The sequence below is a fragment of the Gracilinanus agilis genome, chromosome 2, assembly GCF_016433145.1.
Source record: "Gracilinanus agilis isolate LMUSP501 chromosome 2, AgileGrace, whole genome shotgun sequence".
Lineage (NCBI taxonomy): Eukaryota > Metazoa > Chordata > Mammalia > Didelphimorphia > Didelphidae > Gracilinanus > Gracilinanus agilis.
In genome coordinates, this window is record NC_058131.1 from 453,259,814 (window position 1) to 453,279,827 (window position 20,014).

Consider the following 20,014-nt stretch of genomic DNA (forward strand, 5'->3'; position numbering starts at 1 on the left):
GTTGAAGGGGAAAGGGGAGCATGAATCATGTAACCATGTTAAAAATGAATATTAATAAATGTTAAAAAAAAAAAGAGGGCTTTTATAATCTTTAAAAAAAATCGGGGGCCATGTTATAACATGTTATAACAATGTATACTTAGTTTAAAAAATAAAGTGATAAACATAAAAAAAAACTCAATAAAACAAAGTTATAACTTGAAAAATAAATTCAAAATAATTTACTCATACTATATGTTATATAAAAGGATTCTTTGATGTTATTGATCTATAAGATACTTACAAATTTGCAAAATAATTATTGATTATTAACTATAGTACTTTTGTAAGGGATAAGTATTCTAATGCCACCCCAACTAATGCAATCGTTGTTGTGTAATCATTTTTTTTTTGTTATGTCTGACTCTTCATGACCCCAAGTTAAGGTTTTCTTTTTCTTTCTTTTTTTTTTTTCTTTTTTAAACCCTTGTACTTTGGTGTATTGTCTCATAGGTGGAAGATTGGTAAAGGTGGGAATTGGGGGGTCAAGTGACTTGCCCAGGGTCACACAGCTGGGAAGTGGCTGAGGCCGGGTTTGAACCTAGGACCTCCCGTCTCTAGGCCTGACTCTCACTCCACTGAGCTACCCAGCTGCCCCCCAGTTAGGGTTTTCTTGACAGAGATACTGGAATAAGTTTCCATTTCCTTCTCCAGGTCATTTTACAGATGAAGAAACTGAGGCAAACAGGGTTAAGTGACTGGCCCAGGGTTCACAATATCTAGTAAGTGTCCAAGGCCATATTTGAACTAAGGAAGAAGTCATCCTGACTCTAGGCTTGGCACTGTGCCACCTAACTGCCCCTTCATAATCATAGAAGACCTAAATCCCTTAATTGAATTGATCCAGTCATTTAATGGAGCAAACTAGACATGAAGAAATACCTTCATTACCTCACTAAAATATGTGAATAAGACTTTAATACATTTGAAAAGATTATAGTATTTTGACCATCAGATGTAGACAGATGACTCCACAAAGGAAATACCTTGTGACTGGCTCAAAAAATCAGACATATCCCTAGACCTACATATAAAAATAGCAGTTAGTTCAGTAGTAAGTTGTGGAAAATTCCAAATTTGGGAGTTGAGGATTTTAATTCTAGTTGAAGACAAACCTTTGAAAAAGAATTGCTGTCAGGAAGAGGAAAGTACTTAATTTTCCCACTCTCTCTCATTCCTCCATTCACCATGTTATATGAAAGAGAATCAGATCAGTAAAAGATAACATTTCCAGCCAGAACAAATAGCTATGGAAATATAGTCACTGAAGGAAGGAAACTACTAACAAAGAACACAATCCCTTAATCCAAGTGAAGAATAGAAATTATGAATCTAATAAGGCATTTCTAGGCCATAAAGTATCAGGAGTTGTCAGTTATCCTTTTATCACATATGCATATCCTATACACATGCTTCATTATTACTCTATTCTATGAACCTATATATGGCTTTTATGTGTTTTCTTTGTCATATCCTGTTTCCAGTGTTGTCACTGTAAGAAAACAAAAAAGTTTATCCTTATCCCTGAAAAATTCTCTCCCCTTCAGTTTATACTCTTGGTTAACCTTATTTCTCAATCTGTTGTTAATGTTTGTACTTTGCTTTTGAAGAGGACCAATGACATCACATAGTAAAATGTTGACTTGCTCACAAATTGGATTTAAATGAGGCAGAATTGCACAAAATTGTCAGCCTCAATCTCTTCCAGTCTTAGAAGTCCAGTGGCAAGAGACAGTGATGGCTGGTGATACAGTAGATGACTTTGTGTCATCTTTGATGTCTGACCACTCTCTAAGTCCTATATGGTACTCTTCAGTTACCTTTGACATTGGAACAAATTATTCTCATCTGCCCATTCTACTAGGGGAAGCCTTCACATGCTTAGGATAGGCATCCCCCTAATTCATCAATTAGTTGAAGGCCTGTCAGTTCCCTTCAGCCTGGTTTAACCATTCTTGGAGTCACAGGTGAGAGTTGGTTGAAGTAAACACTGAAGGTGGATGAACAGCCCTGAAAAGGGTTTTGGTAAGCCCTCCCATAAGAGCTAGTCCTCCCTGAATGCCCAATAGTCAATCCATAGGGATGTGCAAACAACTGGATCATGCCTTCCATTAAAAAACAAAAACATTTACTATTCTTAAAGTAAATTGGGTTTAAGTTTCAAGGGTTGTTTTCACTAAGCCACTCTGCTTTTCAAGTTAGCAAGTAATCTTTTCTTTACTTAGTTTACTCATCTTCAGATAAAAAAACAACTACAACTTCATTAATCTTTCCAATTCAGGATTTTTTCTTTCTTCATTTATTTCAGTTATTCATAAATCTTCTCATATCTTTTAAAAATAGATACTAAAACTATAAGATATTTATACAGACTAATGCTGAAAGTGACAAGATAATTTCTTCTTAGCTTTTTAATGTCTTATTTCTCTTAGTAAAAAGCCAAATTTTATGAAGGCTTTTGCATTCCCCGCCCACCTATATAATATTGCTAATTCCTATGCATAATGTGGTTCACAGTGACCTGAATCTTTTCTTGTCAATCTGGAATCCATTTATATTTTGCTTTATTTGTCCAGGGTCTCTGTTTCTGGCCAAATTTTGTCTTTTATTAAACATTTAATATATGTATGTACATTGAACTTGTCAAGTAGCACTATCTGTGATGTGCTGTGTTAGGAAAGCTATAAAAGATAATTAAAACAACATTCTTACTCTCAATATTACAATTTAGTAGATGCTATATAACTTGCCACAAAGGCGAGATTGTACAGTGGGTAGAGCATAAGACCTAAGTTCAAAATCTGGCCTCTGGTTATTTGCTTGTTGGGACCCTGGGCAAATCACTTCACCCTATTTGCCTTGTTTTCCTCACCTGTAAAATGATCTGGAGGGGGAAAATGGCAAACTACTCCAGGATTTTTGCTAAGACCAGTAGGATCATGAAGAGTTGACTAGAACTCAAAATGACTGAACAATAAATATAATCATTAGCTATTATTATTAATCCTAGAGGCAATATAAGGAGAACAAGCATTTATTTAGTGCCTACTATATGCCAGTCACTGCTAAAAGCATAATATAAATATTAGTCCATTTGACCCTTACAAAAAACTTAAAAGGAAGGTGCTACTGCAATCACCATTTTATAATTGAGGAAATTGAGGCAGACAGAGGTTAAGTGACTTGATCAGGGTTCACACAGCTAGTAAGTATCTGAGACTGAATTTGAACTCGGCTCTTCCTGACTCCGGGTCTAGAGCTCTGCCTACTGTGTCACCTAAGAAAGGCATATATATGCAAATTTGTCATACTCATGAATTATGGTTTGACCCACTAATTTAATAGATGGAGAAACTAACAAGTAAAGAAAATTCCTTTAAAAAAAACCATTAGTGAACTACAGAGGGTGGATTAGAAGAACTCAAGTCTCCTGGTTTTCAGTCCAATACAGATCATAAAAAGAAAAATTGTCCCCAAATAGCCTAACTCTATACTGATGTAGAGAATATTTGCTCCTAGGCTGGTAAATGGGGTGAAATCAATATAAATGGACTTCAAGAAGATACTTGACATTAAACTTTTCATGATAGATATGTTGGGACTAGATAATAATGCAGCTAGATTTAGAATTTGAAAGCACTGAATGACTGGGTCTAAAAAGTGTTGATTAATGGATTGATATTGCTGCTATTCCTATTTCACAGATGAAGAAACTGAGGCAGAGGTTAAGGTTAAGTGACTTTCTCTAAGTCACATTGCTAGAAAATATGTGGTGCTGGATTTGAACTCAAGTTCTTCCTGACTTCAGGTCCAGCAACCCTATATACTTTGCTACCTAGCTGCCTCTAAAAGTAAAGATATAGATGTAAATTTATCATTTTTTCAGGTGACACAAAATAAGGAATAATTCCTGAAAAACTTGATGAGAAATATTAAATACAAAAAAGATCACAATGGGATGATATTAAATGAAATTTAACAATAAAATCTTGCATAGTATTTGAAAAAAAATTAAAATGGATGAAAAATTTTAATATCTAACATTCCACTACAAGTTTGTTTTGGAAAAGGGAAGAATCAGAGTGTCATTTGCTACACAACATCTATTTCAGATCAAGGTTCTTGCTGTTCAAATGAATCAAAGGAGCCAAATAGCTGCTCACAAAAGGTTTTTTAAAATTTTTATATCGGATGGACGGCGAGGTGGCTCAGTGGATTGAGAGGCAGGTCTTGAACGTGAGGTCCTAGATTCAAATCTGGCCTCACACACTTCTTTAGCTGTGTAATCCAGGGCAAATCACTCAAACCCCCAGGGGTTGGCAACCTTTTTGGCTGTGAGAGCCATAAATGCCTGCGGGAAGGAGGAGGATGGAGGCTGAAGGCGCTGGAATATGGGGTGGGGGCTGAAGGGCCCCTGGGGCACATCCTGGGGCTCTGCCTGGACTGGCAGGTTGGGAGGTGGAGCCAGATATGGCTTGAGAGCCATACGTTGCCGACCCCTGGCTTAGACCAAACCTCTCTTCTGCCTTGGAACCAATACACAATATCAATTCTAAGACAGAAGGTAAGGGTTAAAAAAAATTATACAGGTATTTGTTAGGTGCATTTTTACTTTTTTAAAAATGGATAATGATATTTTATTTTCGCAAATGACATCCCAGAATTTCAAGGAAAGCTGTAGGAGAAACAGAGGTCATTGAATCTCATTATGTCTTGGAATGAGGCTTGATAAAGCAAAGTGGATGCCCAACAAGGATTATTCACAAAGCATGGCACTTGTTTGACTGCTTAGAGATTGAGGATTCTGAGCTACCCAACTTTTGAAAGGAAACAGCATGGATAGAAAATAGACCAAAAGGTGCAAAATGGCTTCGGTTAGTTTTAGTTGCCTCTCTAGGCAACTAAATACCAATAGTTGGGTGTTCAGGAAGATTCAGGAACTGAAATATTCAACTTGGACAGTAAGCTCCTTGAAGGCAGGGACTATCTTTTACAATATCCCTAGTGCTTAACACTATGCCTGGTGCAGTGTAAGCATTTAATTAATATTTACTAAATTTAATCAAATTGAATATCACTAATGCTGTCTGAAGTGATTGCTAGCCTACAATGGAATGCAAAGAACAGAACTGTGAGAATTATGCCTATATTTTTATGGGAAATGGGAACCCAAGATTCTTCCTTCTGGGTAACCCTAGTATTGAATTAACCCCTCACTGTAGTTAAAGTATATTTTTAAAATTAAGTTCTACCTGCATCTGGAGACAGCACCACACCACAGTCAGGTAGCTGGACTGATGAACTAGTGAAAAAGTTTCATGATTTTTGAGGGTTACTGACTTCATGCAAACTGTTGGATTTCAGAACTGGTAAAAGATTAGCAAGCAATACTTCATATTTTAATTTTCTAATTTTTTTCTGCCTTGGCCCTACATACTATCTGAAAAAAATATTATTAAATTTTAGTTTCTGGGAAAGAGGATAGAATTTATTTTTGTGGAAATATCAAAATGTCTGAGCTATCCTTCTGCTATTTTAAAGATGTGTTATATTCGGTATGCCAGTAACAAACTTTTCTTTTGTTAAATGTTTCCCCAAAAAGAGAAGCAAACCAAAGCTAAAAATAACATTATGCCAGCTGTTATAAATGTTCTTCTAAAGAAGCAAAATAACTATTTTGTATGCTATTACATTAAAGACCAAATTTAGGGTTAATGCAACAGAATTATTCGGTCACATGGAGCTCTTGCTCGATATTTTCCCAGTCACAAAAAAAAAAAAAAGTCTATTGAGAAAAGTGAAAGTAATTGTTTGAAATTTAGAATAGGCCTCCAAACCAACTCACTCTTAAGGAATTCAAAACTTCCAGGGAACTCTCAGATACAGACCCACACACAACCTTCTTTTCTTCTCTCCCTGTTAAATTCTGAAGTCTTCTCTACAAGGATCATTTCTTTCTCCCCTTTTTGGAGAAGGGCGTTGTAGTGGGGGGCAAGGGAGGTCCCCTTCCTGAAACCACCTGGTTTCTAACATGTCTGATCAGTAGTGATTTCCATTCTATTGACTGGAGTGTGCCTGACTAAGCTGTAATTTCAGGAAGTATGAAGGATAGAGGAAAAAGGGAAGCATCAAAATTTATGTTTTTGAGCTATTCTATGTTGGAGACATAGCACAGCTGTTATCACCAGCACCATCTTCATCATCTTGTTCTTCTAGTTTTAATTGGAACTCAAATAGAAACAGTCCTGAGACAAGTCACTAACCTATTATTCTTGTTTCTTTAATGTTCTATGGACAGCTACATATAGCTGAACATAAAAGTATTGGGATATAAGCTCATCTTTGCTTACATCATGTACATTAATCCATGAAAAAAATGAGGTAATTATATATAATTCTAGTCCCAAGGTCTTGTTAGATTTTTAATAGATACGAAATTTTTATAGCCTGCTGTAACAGTATCTAACATTTCCTTACTGAAAATACATTGATTATTAAGTCCAAGCTCCTTACAAATAACATTTCTGTAATTTCTGGTGGCAAAGACTTAATTAACTGTTATCATAAATCTCTCCATTTCCACAAACACATCTGCATGACTCAGCAGAAATATAATCTTTGTCAACATAGTATTGCCTGAGTTTTGGGAAATATCACCCCATTGAGGGCCTCTTCATTCTGAACTTAACTATTTCATAGGCTCCATCTAAAGGCAAATCACTTTCTTTTTTTTTTTTTTTTAAAGCCCTTACCTTCCATCTTGGAGTCAATACTTTGTATTGGCTCCAAGGCTAAGAGTGGCAAGTCTTCAATGGGGGTCAAGTGACTTGCCCAGGGTTCACACAGCTGGGAAGTGTCTTGAGGCCAGATTTGAACCTAGGATCTCCCATCTCTAGACCTGGCTCTCAATCCACTGAGCTACCCAGCTGCCCCTAAGGCAAATCACTTTCAATTACATTCTGGTCAGCCAATTCTGAAGGCATATACCAGTTGTCATCCTTTACACAATTGCTCAATGACATGATATCTGATTGTTCTAAAAGTAATTCTCATCCTTGTAGTAAAGGGATGGGCTTCTTTAAGTATAATCAACTGGTAATTTCTTGCCATCATAATTTTCTCACCATTTCTAAAAACATACACGACTCAGCTCTTTGTTTGGAGCTTTTCTTTCCTCAACATTATTGAATTTCTGTGGATGTCTAGATTCCATCTTAACTTCTTAAATATTGGACATTTCACAGAGGTGAACAACTTTCAATTATATTTGACAAATTCATCGACATATAATCAGTGTCAGTTTTTACTACTGTTCAGTGAAATGGTAGCTAATTGTTCCAAAGGTATTTCTGAATGTCTAATGCACCCTGAGGATGCCTAATCAGTTTTCTTCATGCTTTTTGATGAGGAAGTTTTCATCTTTGTATAGGTGCCTTCTACAGCTCAATCCTCTCATCTTTCTTCCTCCCCACTTTTTTCTTTTAAGACTCAAGAGGGAAGGAGGATCTCACTGTTTAATGGCTGAGGAAGCTACCCTAGCTGGGGAAAACTTTATATGGGGAACACAAAAAAGCAATGACAATTAGTGCCTAGGGAAAACCAAGCCTCTAACCTGGCTGGGGCCAAGAAAGAATTGAGAGATTCAGTTCTCTATACATGAAGTGGGCCCATAACTGAAGTCTAATTTAGCCCCAGTTCCATCTAAGAGTACATTTCAGTTGCAAAGAGGAAGAGAGTGCTGATGTCTTCCAACCACAGCCAACTATCTGGGAGAAAGGGGAATGGAGAGATGAAGAATGATTGAGGAGGCATTAAGCTCTTGTGATATGTACAATGTCATAATTAATTTGCTGAAAACATAAGAAAACAAGCCATGTCCTAGAAGAGCATTCATTAGAATAGGGGAAGACAAAACATAAAGAAGGGCCAGAAAGTTGGAAGGGAGAGAAAGTTGATTCTGGACCAGGCAAAAGAGATCTCAGCTAACAAATGAAATTGTACTCATTCAAAAATGTGAATGTGATTGAGATTGCTTTCTGTTGCTGGCTATTATTCATTGCTGTAACAATTAAAAGTTGAATTGTTCTAATGATCTGCCTGGCCTGGCAAGGTGAGCCACTGAAAACTTACTTAGATGAACTTCAGACATCATCATTTTTTTTGAGTTGGTGGAGGTAAAAAGATATCCAGATAGGTAAATTATCATTAAAATTCCCCGTGAGACAGGTAGGTAGCATAGTAGATTGAGAGTCAGGCCTAGAGATGGGAGGTCTTAAATTCAAATCTAGTCTCAGATCCTTCCTACCTGTGAGACCACTGCAAATCACTTAATCCTCATTGCCTAGCCTTTACCACTCTTCTGTTTCAGAAATAATACATAGTATTGATTCTAAGATGGAAGGTAAGGGTTTTAAAAAAAAAAAGTCTCCCTGATTTGAATAAAAGTCTAACAGAATTCTCAGAACTTGTGGGACCCTACTAAAAAACAAACAAACATTGTTTGGCATATTATGAGTGATTAAGGCCAAAGGCCAAAATCAAGATCAAGGAGAAATTTAGGAGTTGGGTAACCATTATTTGATTTATAACATTAGTTAGTGCTAAGACATCTTAGTAACTATGTCACAATGAGAACTGAGAGTAATAGCAGTTTATTATCCTAATACTTCCAGATGCTGTCAAATAGAGTTAAAAGAAAAATAGAAGCACCGCAAGGGAGGTTTTCTTATTTGTTCTGAAAATTCATTGTTTTTCTAATGTGATCTTCGCTAGCCCAGGAGACAAATATGTCCCTACAATCACATACCTGTTCAATGAAGGCCACTGTTCAAAATTGACAATGTGGATTCAGTTTTAACCTAGACAGATTGTGGGTTAGTTTTGAACACAGCATAAATATCTAGTAAATGAGTTTTCTCCAAATTGTGAAAAAGAAAAGACTTGCAAAAGTAGAGGAAGGATAGAATTTTTGCTCAAATTTTCTTTCTCAAATTTATGGGGTTTTGGTTCAAATTGACTTAGGTTCCTCTATTTATAGCTGTGAAATCATTTGAGATCCATGTTTAAGTATCTTATGGTTCAATATCTTACTAGTTTCGATATTACATCTTACAGTTTCCAACATTTGAGAGGAAATTTTTTGAGCATGGAAGAAATAAAAGATCTTAATCTTCCATTCATTTCCAACTCTAAATGTTGGAGCTAGTTAGCAAGTTTTTAAATTTATTTTTTTTATATCCACAAGAATAGGCAAAAGGGCAATAGGAAGAAAGCTCATTAATAACTTGTAATCAGAAGACCTCTGCTGAAGTTCTAGCTTTGCCAATTAATAGTTCTGTGATGTTAAGAAACTCATTTGACCTCTCTGAGCTTCTTTTCTCTTCAGTGAAATGGAGGGTAGGTGAACCAGGGACTCTGCAAAGTCTCTTATGACCTTGACATTCTTGTGAGTTTCTAAGCAACTGCAACTGATGATTATAAATCAAAAGTTTTAAAACTTTTTTATGTGTCTCCTCCTTTAGGCAGTTTGGTGAATCCTATGGACTCTTCAGAATAATTATTTTTAAATTTTTTAATTGAAGGAGATGCTAATTTTTGATTAGAGGTTAGTGAAAATAAAGATGTAACTTTCCTCCCACCCAATTTCATGGAGCCCCTGAAATCTATCTCTAGACCTCAGATTGAGAACTTTTGATTTAGAAGACTCTAATGGGCCTAAGTAGGGAGCTTTTTGCTACAGTGTTATTTTAGGGCCTGGAAGTGGGGGTAGATTCTGCTGTTACCACCACTGGCAGCAGAAGATACATATGATCTTAGATACATCCATTACCCAGTGAGGCTCTTCAAACTTAGTGCTCCGATAACAGATACTGGATGCCTTTACCATTTGGGGCATCCAGAGTTGCTGGCATAGCAACTTCCTTCAGAGGAGAGGCAACAACAGAATTAACAATGACAATAACTACAAAAACAAAACCAAGACAACAAAAAAGTGACTTTTTTTTCCTTAAACCCTTACCTTTGTCTTAGAATCTATACTGTATATTGGATCCAAATCAAGAGTGGTAAAGGCTAGGCAAAGGGGGTTAAATGACTCACCCAGAATCACACAGCTATGAAGTATCTGAGGCCAGATTTGAATCCTATCTCTAGGTCTGATTCTTAAATCACTGAATCACCTGGCTGAAAGCAGAGCTTGTCCAGATTTAAGAATGTCTAGAAGATGTTTAGATTGCTTCCTTGGGCCCCTACACTTTCTTTTTTTAATAATATAATTTTTATTTTTTTAATATTGTTTTTCCCCTCCCCTCTTCCCTCCCCCCTCCCAGAGCTGACAAGCAATTCCACTGGGTTATATGTGTATTATCACTCAAAACCTATTTCCATATTATTCATTTTTCTAATAATAATTTTTTAAAACCCAAATCATAAACCCATAAAAACAAGTGATAAATCTTTTGTTTTCTTCTGCATTTCTACTTCCACAGTTCTTTCTCTGGATGTGGATAGCATTCTTTCTCATAAGTCCCTCAAAATTGTCCTAGATCATTGCATTACTATTAGTAGCAAAATCTATTACATTTGATCATTCCACAATGTTTCAGTTACTGTATTCAATGCTCTCCTAGTTCTGCTCATTTCACTCCCCATTGGTTGGTTGAGGCCTTTCCAATTCTTATAGAAATCAAGCAGTTCATCATTCCTTAAAGCACAATAGTATTCCATCACCATCATATACCACAATTTGTTTAGCCATTCCAATCGAAGGACACCCCCACATTTTCCAAATTTTTGCCATCACAAAAAGTGCAGCTATAAATATTTTTGTGCAAATAGATCCTTTCCCTTTTTTTCTATCTTTTTGGGGTACAAACCTAATAGTGGTATTGTTGGAGCCCTTTGCCCTTGCCCCTTCTTTAACAGATATGGCAACAGACCTTTTTCCTTAGAAAATCCATTATCTGGGTCCAATGTTTTGCCCCAACTAGGGGACCTGTGTAAATAAATAGTGAAGGAAACAAAAGGAAGAAAAAAAAGATAATAAGCAGTAGTAATTTACCTAGTTAGAAGGGAAAGCAACTTGGAAACTCTAACTTGTAGACTTGAAGCCTTTGGATTCTTCCAAAAGCCACATGGTTCTAATATAGTATTTGGATATTTTCCACCTGAGATCATAAGGGCTATTACCTAGACCCCTTTTTTCTCTCTCATCCTAAAGTGAAATCAACTACTTTTGCACTGAATTGTACGTATCTATAAGTACAAACATAGTTTGGTCCTAAATGTTGGATTCTCGGATTATACTTTTGCTAAAAATTCATTTTGTTAAATGATCCCAATATAAAAATATACCAACCCCCAACAAGCAATCCCAATATAGTACTTTATATTTTACAAAGGACTCAGAATACATTATCTTATCAGATCCTCAGAACAACTCCTATAAGTAAGAGTAAGTATTATTATTCTAATTTTGCATATAAGGAAACTGATGCATTAGAAAAGTTAATGGTTCATTTAGAGCTACACAACTGAGACTGGAAAATCTCACTCTTCTAATGATAATTCTAGCATTTTTTCAGTTTCCCTGTAGGTGTCCTTCTTTAAATCATAGAAATTATGAAACTTGGTAAAAATAAAATGGACAGTTTTCTGGAAGCTTATTTTCATTTTAGAAATCAATCAAGATACAATTTACTTGGGTGTTGGTCAAATGATTTTTTCATGCTTTATTAATAATATTAACAGAATTGTATCTCTTTCAAAATGATTTCAAGAGAGATGACATAAGTGAAGATTTTATGAAACCTGTAAGATGCCTTGCAAGTACAAAGTATAACACCCTGCTATAAGGTGTTATTATTTATTGCATTGCTTAATGTATATTTATAAATATTTCAAAGAAAAATCTTTTTATTAAGTGTATTAATCCATACATTAGCAAATAGAAATCTGGATCTGAACTCGGACTGCTTCTTAACTGCTTGCTTAATTTCTCTGGGCCTCTGTTTTCTTGTCAAGTGAGAAGTTGATCTAATGACCTTAGAAATCTGGCTTTTTTCTGCCCCAAATACTATGATCCCATCAAAGGATCATTTATGTCAATTCCCTATTTACTGATTCAGAACATCAGTCACATAACCATCATTTGTCTTGGTTTCCTCATCTATAAAATGCAGGTAGTAAAAACATCTACCTTGTAAGATTGTTATGAGGTTCAAATAACATTATGTTGGTAAAGTACTTAGCACAGGACCTGGATAATAGTAAGCAGTATATAAACGTTAGTTGTGATTGTTGTTAAAATGTTTTCAACCCAAGGATTCTCATATATTAAGTAAAGTACTAGAGCCAAAAGGAGAACTGGGTCTCTTAATCAACTATAGTTTCTCCCTATCACCATCAAATCATTCCAGTCTTCCCATTATTACTTCATTAAATCACTGAAATCACATTATTATTTCATTAAATCACTGGCACATGGTTTTCCTGTAAGTGAAATTATGGAAATAGTCTTGGGAGAATGAAAGTGAATAAAAATTTAAAAGTTTGTTGAAGTCAATATGAAAACTGGCCACTAGGAATCACAGAAAGGGACAAAAAAGAAGGTCTTATCTGTTTGCTTTGCAAAGAAAAGACAGTTTTGGTTTGGGTTGTTTTGTCTGATCCTCTAAATCAATGCCAATCTTCCAAATAACCCTCTGAGAAAATCATTTTAATCTGAAAAGCAAAACAAAATTTTAAAAAGCAACCATTTTAGTCTCCCCTCAGCCACAAAAATGACAGTGTGTTCTGTTTCTCTTTACTGTATGCCTTACCTATTTTGTCGCACACTTCAAGACAAGGGCAAAAAAAACTAATGATAGGCTATAAGTCAGGAATGGTTTGTAGATAACCATGAATGGCGGCACAGAGACTGAGATTCCACTTTTCCTTAGAAAAGCACACCCAGTTTGCTCATATTAAGATGCATTTCTTTCAGCCACAAGGGGGAAAAAAGATTTCTAGTAGCATTACAGTGTTTGGGGTAGGGGGAAGTTCTCATTCAGAAAAACCTTTGGAGTCAAGAACACACAAGAGGATCCAATCATCCTAGAATTTAAAACTCTGAATCAGTCTTTTCTTGCCCAGTGGGAAAGGGAGGTTTTAAAAAACCAAAAGGGCCTACATAAGAGATTGTTTGAGATTTCATCTAATTCAAACCCTCATTTACAAAACAAACACCTTTTATTATACCCTCAAAATAATTAGGAAAGACCAGAAAAAGATTTGATTCTCAGATTAGGGCTCAATCCATGTCAACAACCTGCTTTTTCTCTTTCAGAGAAGCTAATCTTGGTGCAGGTAATTATTCTGATTTCTTATCCCTAGCTTCCTTTATGAACAGTCATTATGAGCCTATTTTCAATTATATAATCTAGTTTATTTCTATTTCACTTTCCTTTAGTCACCTTCAAAACTTCAAATTAACAAACAAAATTAATCATATCTTTCCCCTGCTGTCAGTTTTCTAGGTACTTTTCTTCTGTCAGTGATGACATTGGTGTTCTAATCACAGATTAGAAATGATATTCATCATATCTCTTGATCTAGGAAATATTTTTGACTCAGCCCTTCTTTCCCTATATCTAGTTGCTATCTCACATAATTCTGAATGTGAACCTTTCTTATATACTTCTCATACATAATTTTGTATTCTAGATATTTCTGTGTATGTCCCATTTCCCTACTAGACCAAAAAACAAAGTTAGCTGAAGTCAGGAAGACCCATTCATGAGTTCAAATCTGGCCTTAGACCCCTATTCTAGCTGTGACTAGGCAAGTCACTTAACCTATTTGCTTTGACTTTTCCCATCTATAAAATGATCTGGAGAAGGAAAGGGCAAACTGCTCCATTACCTTTGCCAAGAAAACCACAAATGGGGTCATGACTAAACATCAATTCCAAAAACTCTTAGATCCAAATGAACATTAGTTAGCTCTCCCAGTACCTAGGTCATTGCAGATGTGCACACAGAAAACAATAAAAATTTGCTTAAATGACCTGTCTCATAAAGTTTTATCCATTCTTGCTTCCCGGAGCTATGAATACAGTGCTGGACCAGGGAATCTGAAATTTTAGTTTCTAATCTTGTTCTTCTATTAACTAGTGTGATCTCAGGCAAGACACTTGACTTCATTGATCCTCGGGTTTCTCATTTATATGGAGAAGTGGTTGGACTGTCTCTTTCAGGACTCATACCTTTGGAGTCAGTTCCATCTTAGTGTATTATCTCTTACCTGGATTACAGACAGTTTCCTAACTGGCTTCCCTGAGTCTAATTTCTCTCTGCTGCAGTTCACCCTGCTAATATCAAATAGAAACAGCTTTCATCATGTCAGCTCTCAATTCAAAAACATTCAGTGTTTTACCATTATCAACAATAGGGTAATACCCAAACTCCTTAGATTGTTATTCAAAGCCTATCTGAATCAGACTTTAATTTCCATTTCCATTTCCAAACTTTAAGTTTCCATCCTTATTGCTTCTACTCTTCTATTATGCTTAGTCTTATATTTTGACCTTCTTGTATGCCCTTCCCTGAAAGGAAGATGTTTAGAGACATCCTTTGGGAATACTCAGTTTTTTTAAAGAGCCCTAAACCTGGAAAGGCTATAATATCCACAATTTGTTTTGGGAAGAGGAGTATGCAGAAGAGAAATTCCTTATTTAGAAGGATCAAATAAGATATTTTTAAAGCTCTTTGCAAATCTTAAAGCTCTATATAAATGCAGCCTGTTAAATGTTAAATAGCTATTATAATACATTTGCATTCTTCATATATTTTGGTCCTTCAGGAAGGATGACAAGTACCTTTCAAGCAAGAGTTTAGCAGTCTTAGAACATTAATAACTGATATGTAGAGTTTACAAAGTGCTAGGCATTTGTTATCTCATTTGAACCTTACAGCACTGTGTAATTCAGGTTATTATCTTCATCTACATGAGATCTATACTTTGTTCAGGGTAGTATACACACTGCTGCTCACACACACCATACACATTTCCATCAGCATTCCTATAGTCTCTGCTAATGTGAATCTTAAATAGCAGCTCTGCTGAAAGCCAGCCTTCATCAAGCAATCTTCAATGAGTCACTTGAATCCATAGGACTTTCTCCTGCCTCTGATCTCACAGCATTTCTGCTATGTTATTGACTTGGCATTCATTGTAGTGTCTTTGGACATCTTGTAATATTGCTGCCTTGTCTTATATAGTTCATTCATTTGTTTAATTTTTTATATGTCTCTGAACTAGATTTAAGTTCCTGGAGGGCAGTCTCACACCATGTGCTATGCTTCTTTGTATCTCTCATATAGTAAGTGCTCAGTAAATACCTATGGAATAAACTAATGAATGAATGAATGAATGAGGACCTAACACAGGACAAAAAGAAATATGGCAGAGCCACAATGTCAGACTATAAACAACTGGAAAAATAAACTATTAGTAGAAAGAACTAGTATAGAAAAAGGGAAAGATGCTTAACCCAGTGTCATCTAACATTGAAAAAAATTTGGACAAGCATTTGGCCCTAAGCTCTTTACCTGTAATCATTATGTTTCATGTGCATCACTGACAGTGTTGTTTTACATTTGGAAAAGTTGAGGGGCAAAATAAATCTTCAATATTACCTGAGAGGCTTTAAGGGCATTAAAACAATTACCTTTTTTTCTCCTTCAGGAAGACACTGCATGGTGAATATTAACTAAATTATTATATAACTCCCTCCCTGAAGAAGATAGCATAATAAATTGCACCTACCTCCATAATCAGTTTTGGCCATCAGAAGAATTCTTTAGACATATATGTGAATACATAGCTAGGCAGTGCAACAGATGAGTGCTGTCAAATCCAGCCTCAGATACTTACTAGCTGTGGGACCCTGGACTAACTACTTAACTCTGTTTCCCTCAAGTTTCCTTATCTGTCAAATGAGATGAAGAAGGAAATGGCAAACCATTCCAATATCTTTGCCAAGAAATCCTAAATAGGGTCACAGAGTCAAATATGAGTGAAACAACTGAAAAATATATATATATATATATATATATAAAATTTAAGATTTGACATGTGAGGACTTCCAGGGTTACTCTTCTGAAAATACCTGTACTTTGCAAACATAGTAAATAACAAGGTTATTAAAGTATCTTTTTCTAATCTGTCAATATCATGATGATTAAAAATTTTAACCATTATTTATCCTCCTTTTCCTATGTTCTTCAGCCAAGTCTATATGTTTTATTTACATGTGTGCAATGTTTAGAGTGTTCATGAATAAGATATCTACCAGAGACATGTTAGCAAATAAAGTAATACTATTTGCCTTAGCCTACATTCAATTGTTACTCCTTCATATGGAGACGATTCTAGGTCACATTCACCTGTGGCAAAAACAGTTTAGAGAGCCACAGGGATGGGCTAGCTACTCGCAGTCATGCCAGTAGAAGGCCTAGTCAATCAATCCCTGGAGAATACAATCCTTGGCTCTGTGAGTTTAAGAGAAAGAGACACCGTAGCAACAGAACTCTGGGTAGAATTATATAGCATGCTTCCAGAGGAATAAGCAGCTCAGACATGGAAAGATAGATTGTTGTAGGAAGGAAGTATACCTTCCAGAAGGGGAAGCCTTCCCCTTAAGGGAAGAAACATGTCTTACTTCTGTGTCTGTAGCCCTGTGGCAAAACCTTGTTTGCTCTGCAGGAGTTACTACCGAGTCCTTGAAGGGAATAGCCCCTAGAGCTTTGAAATGTCCAATACTAAGCTGAAAATGCTTCTAGTAAAAGCTCAGTAACAGATTCTATATTTGTGCTAGAAGGATCAACCTACCTTTTTTTCTAAGAATTTCCACCAGAAAATGATTTTTTTTTTGTACCATGACAACTTATCTAGACGATGCAAACAGCATCCCTGGAGACAGTGCTCACTTGGACGACATCATAGATCTTCTGGGGGTATTTAAGTCTTGGCAAAATTAGAACTTCTGTATTAATGTAGTCATAACTATTGAAACAATGTCTATGAATGAAAGTTCTTTGGAGATAGTGAAATGAGGTTCTCTGGGATGTGTGCTGTCCAAGGATAAGGTTACATAGTCTATTCACTATTCACCCCATGAAGAGGCATAATCCTATTCTCCTGGATTCATGTTAGTTCAATAATATAAAAGGCCCCCAAAGCAGCTGGGAAGTGATGTGAATCAACAGTCTACTAAAATTTGATAACCTTATCTGAATTCTAAGTTCTCTGTTCATCAAGGTTAAATTTCTCCTCCAAATCATCCCTGGATGTTTTATCAATTAGAGACACAGATGTAGTGACAAAAGACAAGTTTCCATTTCAGTATGACTTGCAGCTTACTTCCTTTAACATGCTCAAAAATAAATTGCTTTTGGGAGAGGGGTAGAACATCAAACCTGGACTTTTTCAGAGCTCTTGATAAGTTCTGTAGGAATCATAAAATCCACAAGTTAACACAGGAAGCTCTAATAAGGAGGACTCTGTCCTCCACTTTAAATATGCCCAATAACATCCTATTATGCCAGGGCTCCATGAAAGCAATGCACAGCTAGATTATTATTAAGTTTATAAAAGAGAAAGAATTCAATTAAAAATCTCTTCTGTACAAGGTTAAATTATAGTAACTTAATTTTGACACTGTGATTTTTTTAGTTTACTAGTGCTCATTGATATGGGATCTAAAACACAACTCTGATTATTCTGCTAAATAGCTATGTCAATTAATATAGTTTATTCAATACACTAGCATATTTTTAAAAGGCATTTTTAGAAGACACATTAAACCAAGCAAACCTTTAAGAGGCCAAGAAGCATTCACTAACAATTCATAATGTTATCATATCTTTTCATTGTGGGTTTCCACATGTCAACAGGCACATAATGTCTTACCACAAATAGCTTTCCCCTTTGAAAACCTCTCTCTACATTCTCAATGCTATATATTCCCAGACACTTGCAAACATATTACATAGACTGCTATTTAAGGAGGGATGGAGGTTGACTGTGGTTGCACAATTAAACTCCATCAGTATGAATACTATGCTTATCACTGCAGTCACCCATCCAGAGGAAGGAACAGTAGTGGTAGGCATTCACTGCCCTAGGCTAGAACAGTGGGAATGTTACTTTGGTCCTATACTTAGTATGCTCATGGAGTAAAAGAGAATTACCCACCTTAATCCTCCTCCTTCTTTCTCCTCCTCCTCCTCCTCCTCCTCCTAAGTGATATACATTTTCTCCATAGTAATTCCCAACTCCCACCACTCCTAAAAATAGGTTAAGAATGAGGAGGGTTTCACAGCATTCATACCAAGCCACAGCACAGAGAAGCATTCTCAGTTAACAAACCTGTCTCTCCTCCCCAGCCAGGAGGGAAAGAGCCCCAAACAACTAGAAATTAATGACAGGAAATTCGGAGAAGGAAACAACCCAGGTGAGGAATAAAACGAGAAATGTACAAAAAGAGCCCAAAAGACTGGCTGGGTTAATCCATAGGTTAGAAGTAATGTTGAGATAATAACATGGGAAATCAGTGTCAAAGAAAATCCAAAACCACCAGGCTGAAAGGTACTTTCCTGTCTTTGAAACAGGAAGTTAGGGTTTTTTCTTTGTTATTTTAAAGCTAATTTTCAGCCATTAATCAGTTCTAGCAGCCTGGTGTCTTCACACTATAGAAGAGACAAAATAAGCAAGAGCTATGCAGGTCCCCTCCTGGGTCATTTTCTACAACCAACTTAAAACTATCAGCTCTTCTCTTCCTAAAGTTACTGAATGCAGCTAGTAGACATTTTCAAAGGGAACATGCCACAGCAAATACCCAAACCAGACCATGATAACAAAATTAAGGCTACTACTCACTTGTGCTGCTGCTGCTAGTCCCAATAGTATTGATTGTGGTGGGGACTGAAGAAGAAGAGTAGAGGGGCAGATGGCCATTCTCACAGCTCAGGTTTTTGTCCTGCCAGTTGGAGGCACTGATGCATATCCCAGAATCCCGAGAGTTCTGCCATCCATTGAGCTTATCGTCAGAGTTTTGTCTTTGGTGATAATAGTGTGTCTGCCCATAATCCACAGAATCAGACCGACCTCTATTCTGACTGCTGAAGTTCCCTGACGTGCGATCCTCTAAGTGATTCAACCACATGGCTAGAGCACTCCGGTCTTCCAGTGAAGTGGCCGGGTGTATCAAAGCATAAGATAGGAGTTGCCTGCTTTCTTCTATATGCTGGTTATGTTCGATGGAGTGAGCCAGGATTTTAGGCAGCAGTTTCATGTACTCAACTTTTGCTTCAATGTTGCCTGGCTTCAGCAAAGGCAGGTGAGTTAATAAGAGGGAAATCACTTTATCCTTGGATTCCTGCTGCCATTGGTTAATGATTCCTGGAACAGAAAACATAGGGTCACTGAGCAAATATACCTCCCCTGAAATACATCAATACTGCCACAAAATTGAAGAGATAATTCTTTAGATTTATACTTTTCAGTCTATAGAATTTACCTGTTTTCATCAAATACACTATATTGCATTGGTTTGTATTTCTGGACTTGGACTATCAACTTGACTCTTTGGTGACTAATGGTAAAAGTCAAAACATTGGGCAAACACCATGCCATTCCTAGAGCTATGTGAACCAAACTCCCCACATAATCCATGTCTCCAAAAAGAATACTGCCAGTACTTTGGGATAATCTAGCAAATTTTCCCAGCATCATTTCCTTTTGAAAGGAAGACTAGATGTTCAAAGGAATATTTGTGAGAGGCAATAGAGGCTAGGAAAGTCAGGTAGTGTACACAACAAAGTTATTGTATAATCAAGAGTTTGTGGGGACATCTGGGTGGCTCAGTGGATTGAGAATCAAGCACAGAGACAGGAGGTCCTGGGTTCAAATGTGACCTCAGATATAGCTGTGTGAC

At 36.4% G+C, this 20,014-nt stretch overlaps 1 protein-coding gene across 1 annotated transcript in view; it reads right to left on the reverse strand.

Moving 5' to 3' along the window:
- SAMD4A (sterile alpha motif domain containing 4A) overlaps window positions 1-20,014 on the reverse strand; it is a 314,523-nt gene that overhangs the window by 139,300 nt on the left and 155,209 nt on the right. Inside the window, exon 3 of the mRNA XM_044664788.1 lies at window positions 18,958-19,479. Coding sequence (XP_044520723.1) covers window positions 18,958-19,479 — 522 coding nt within the window. The remainder of the gene's footprint in view (window positions 1-18,957; window positions 19,480-20,014) is intronic.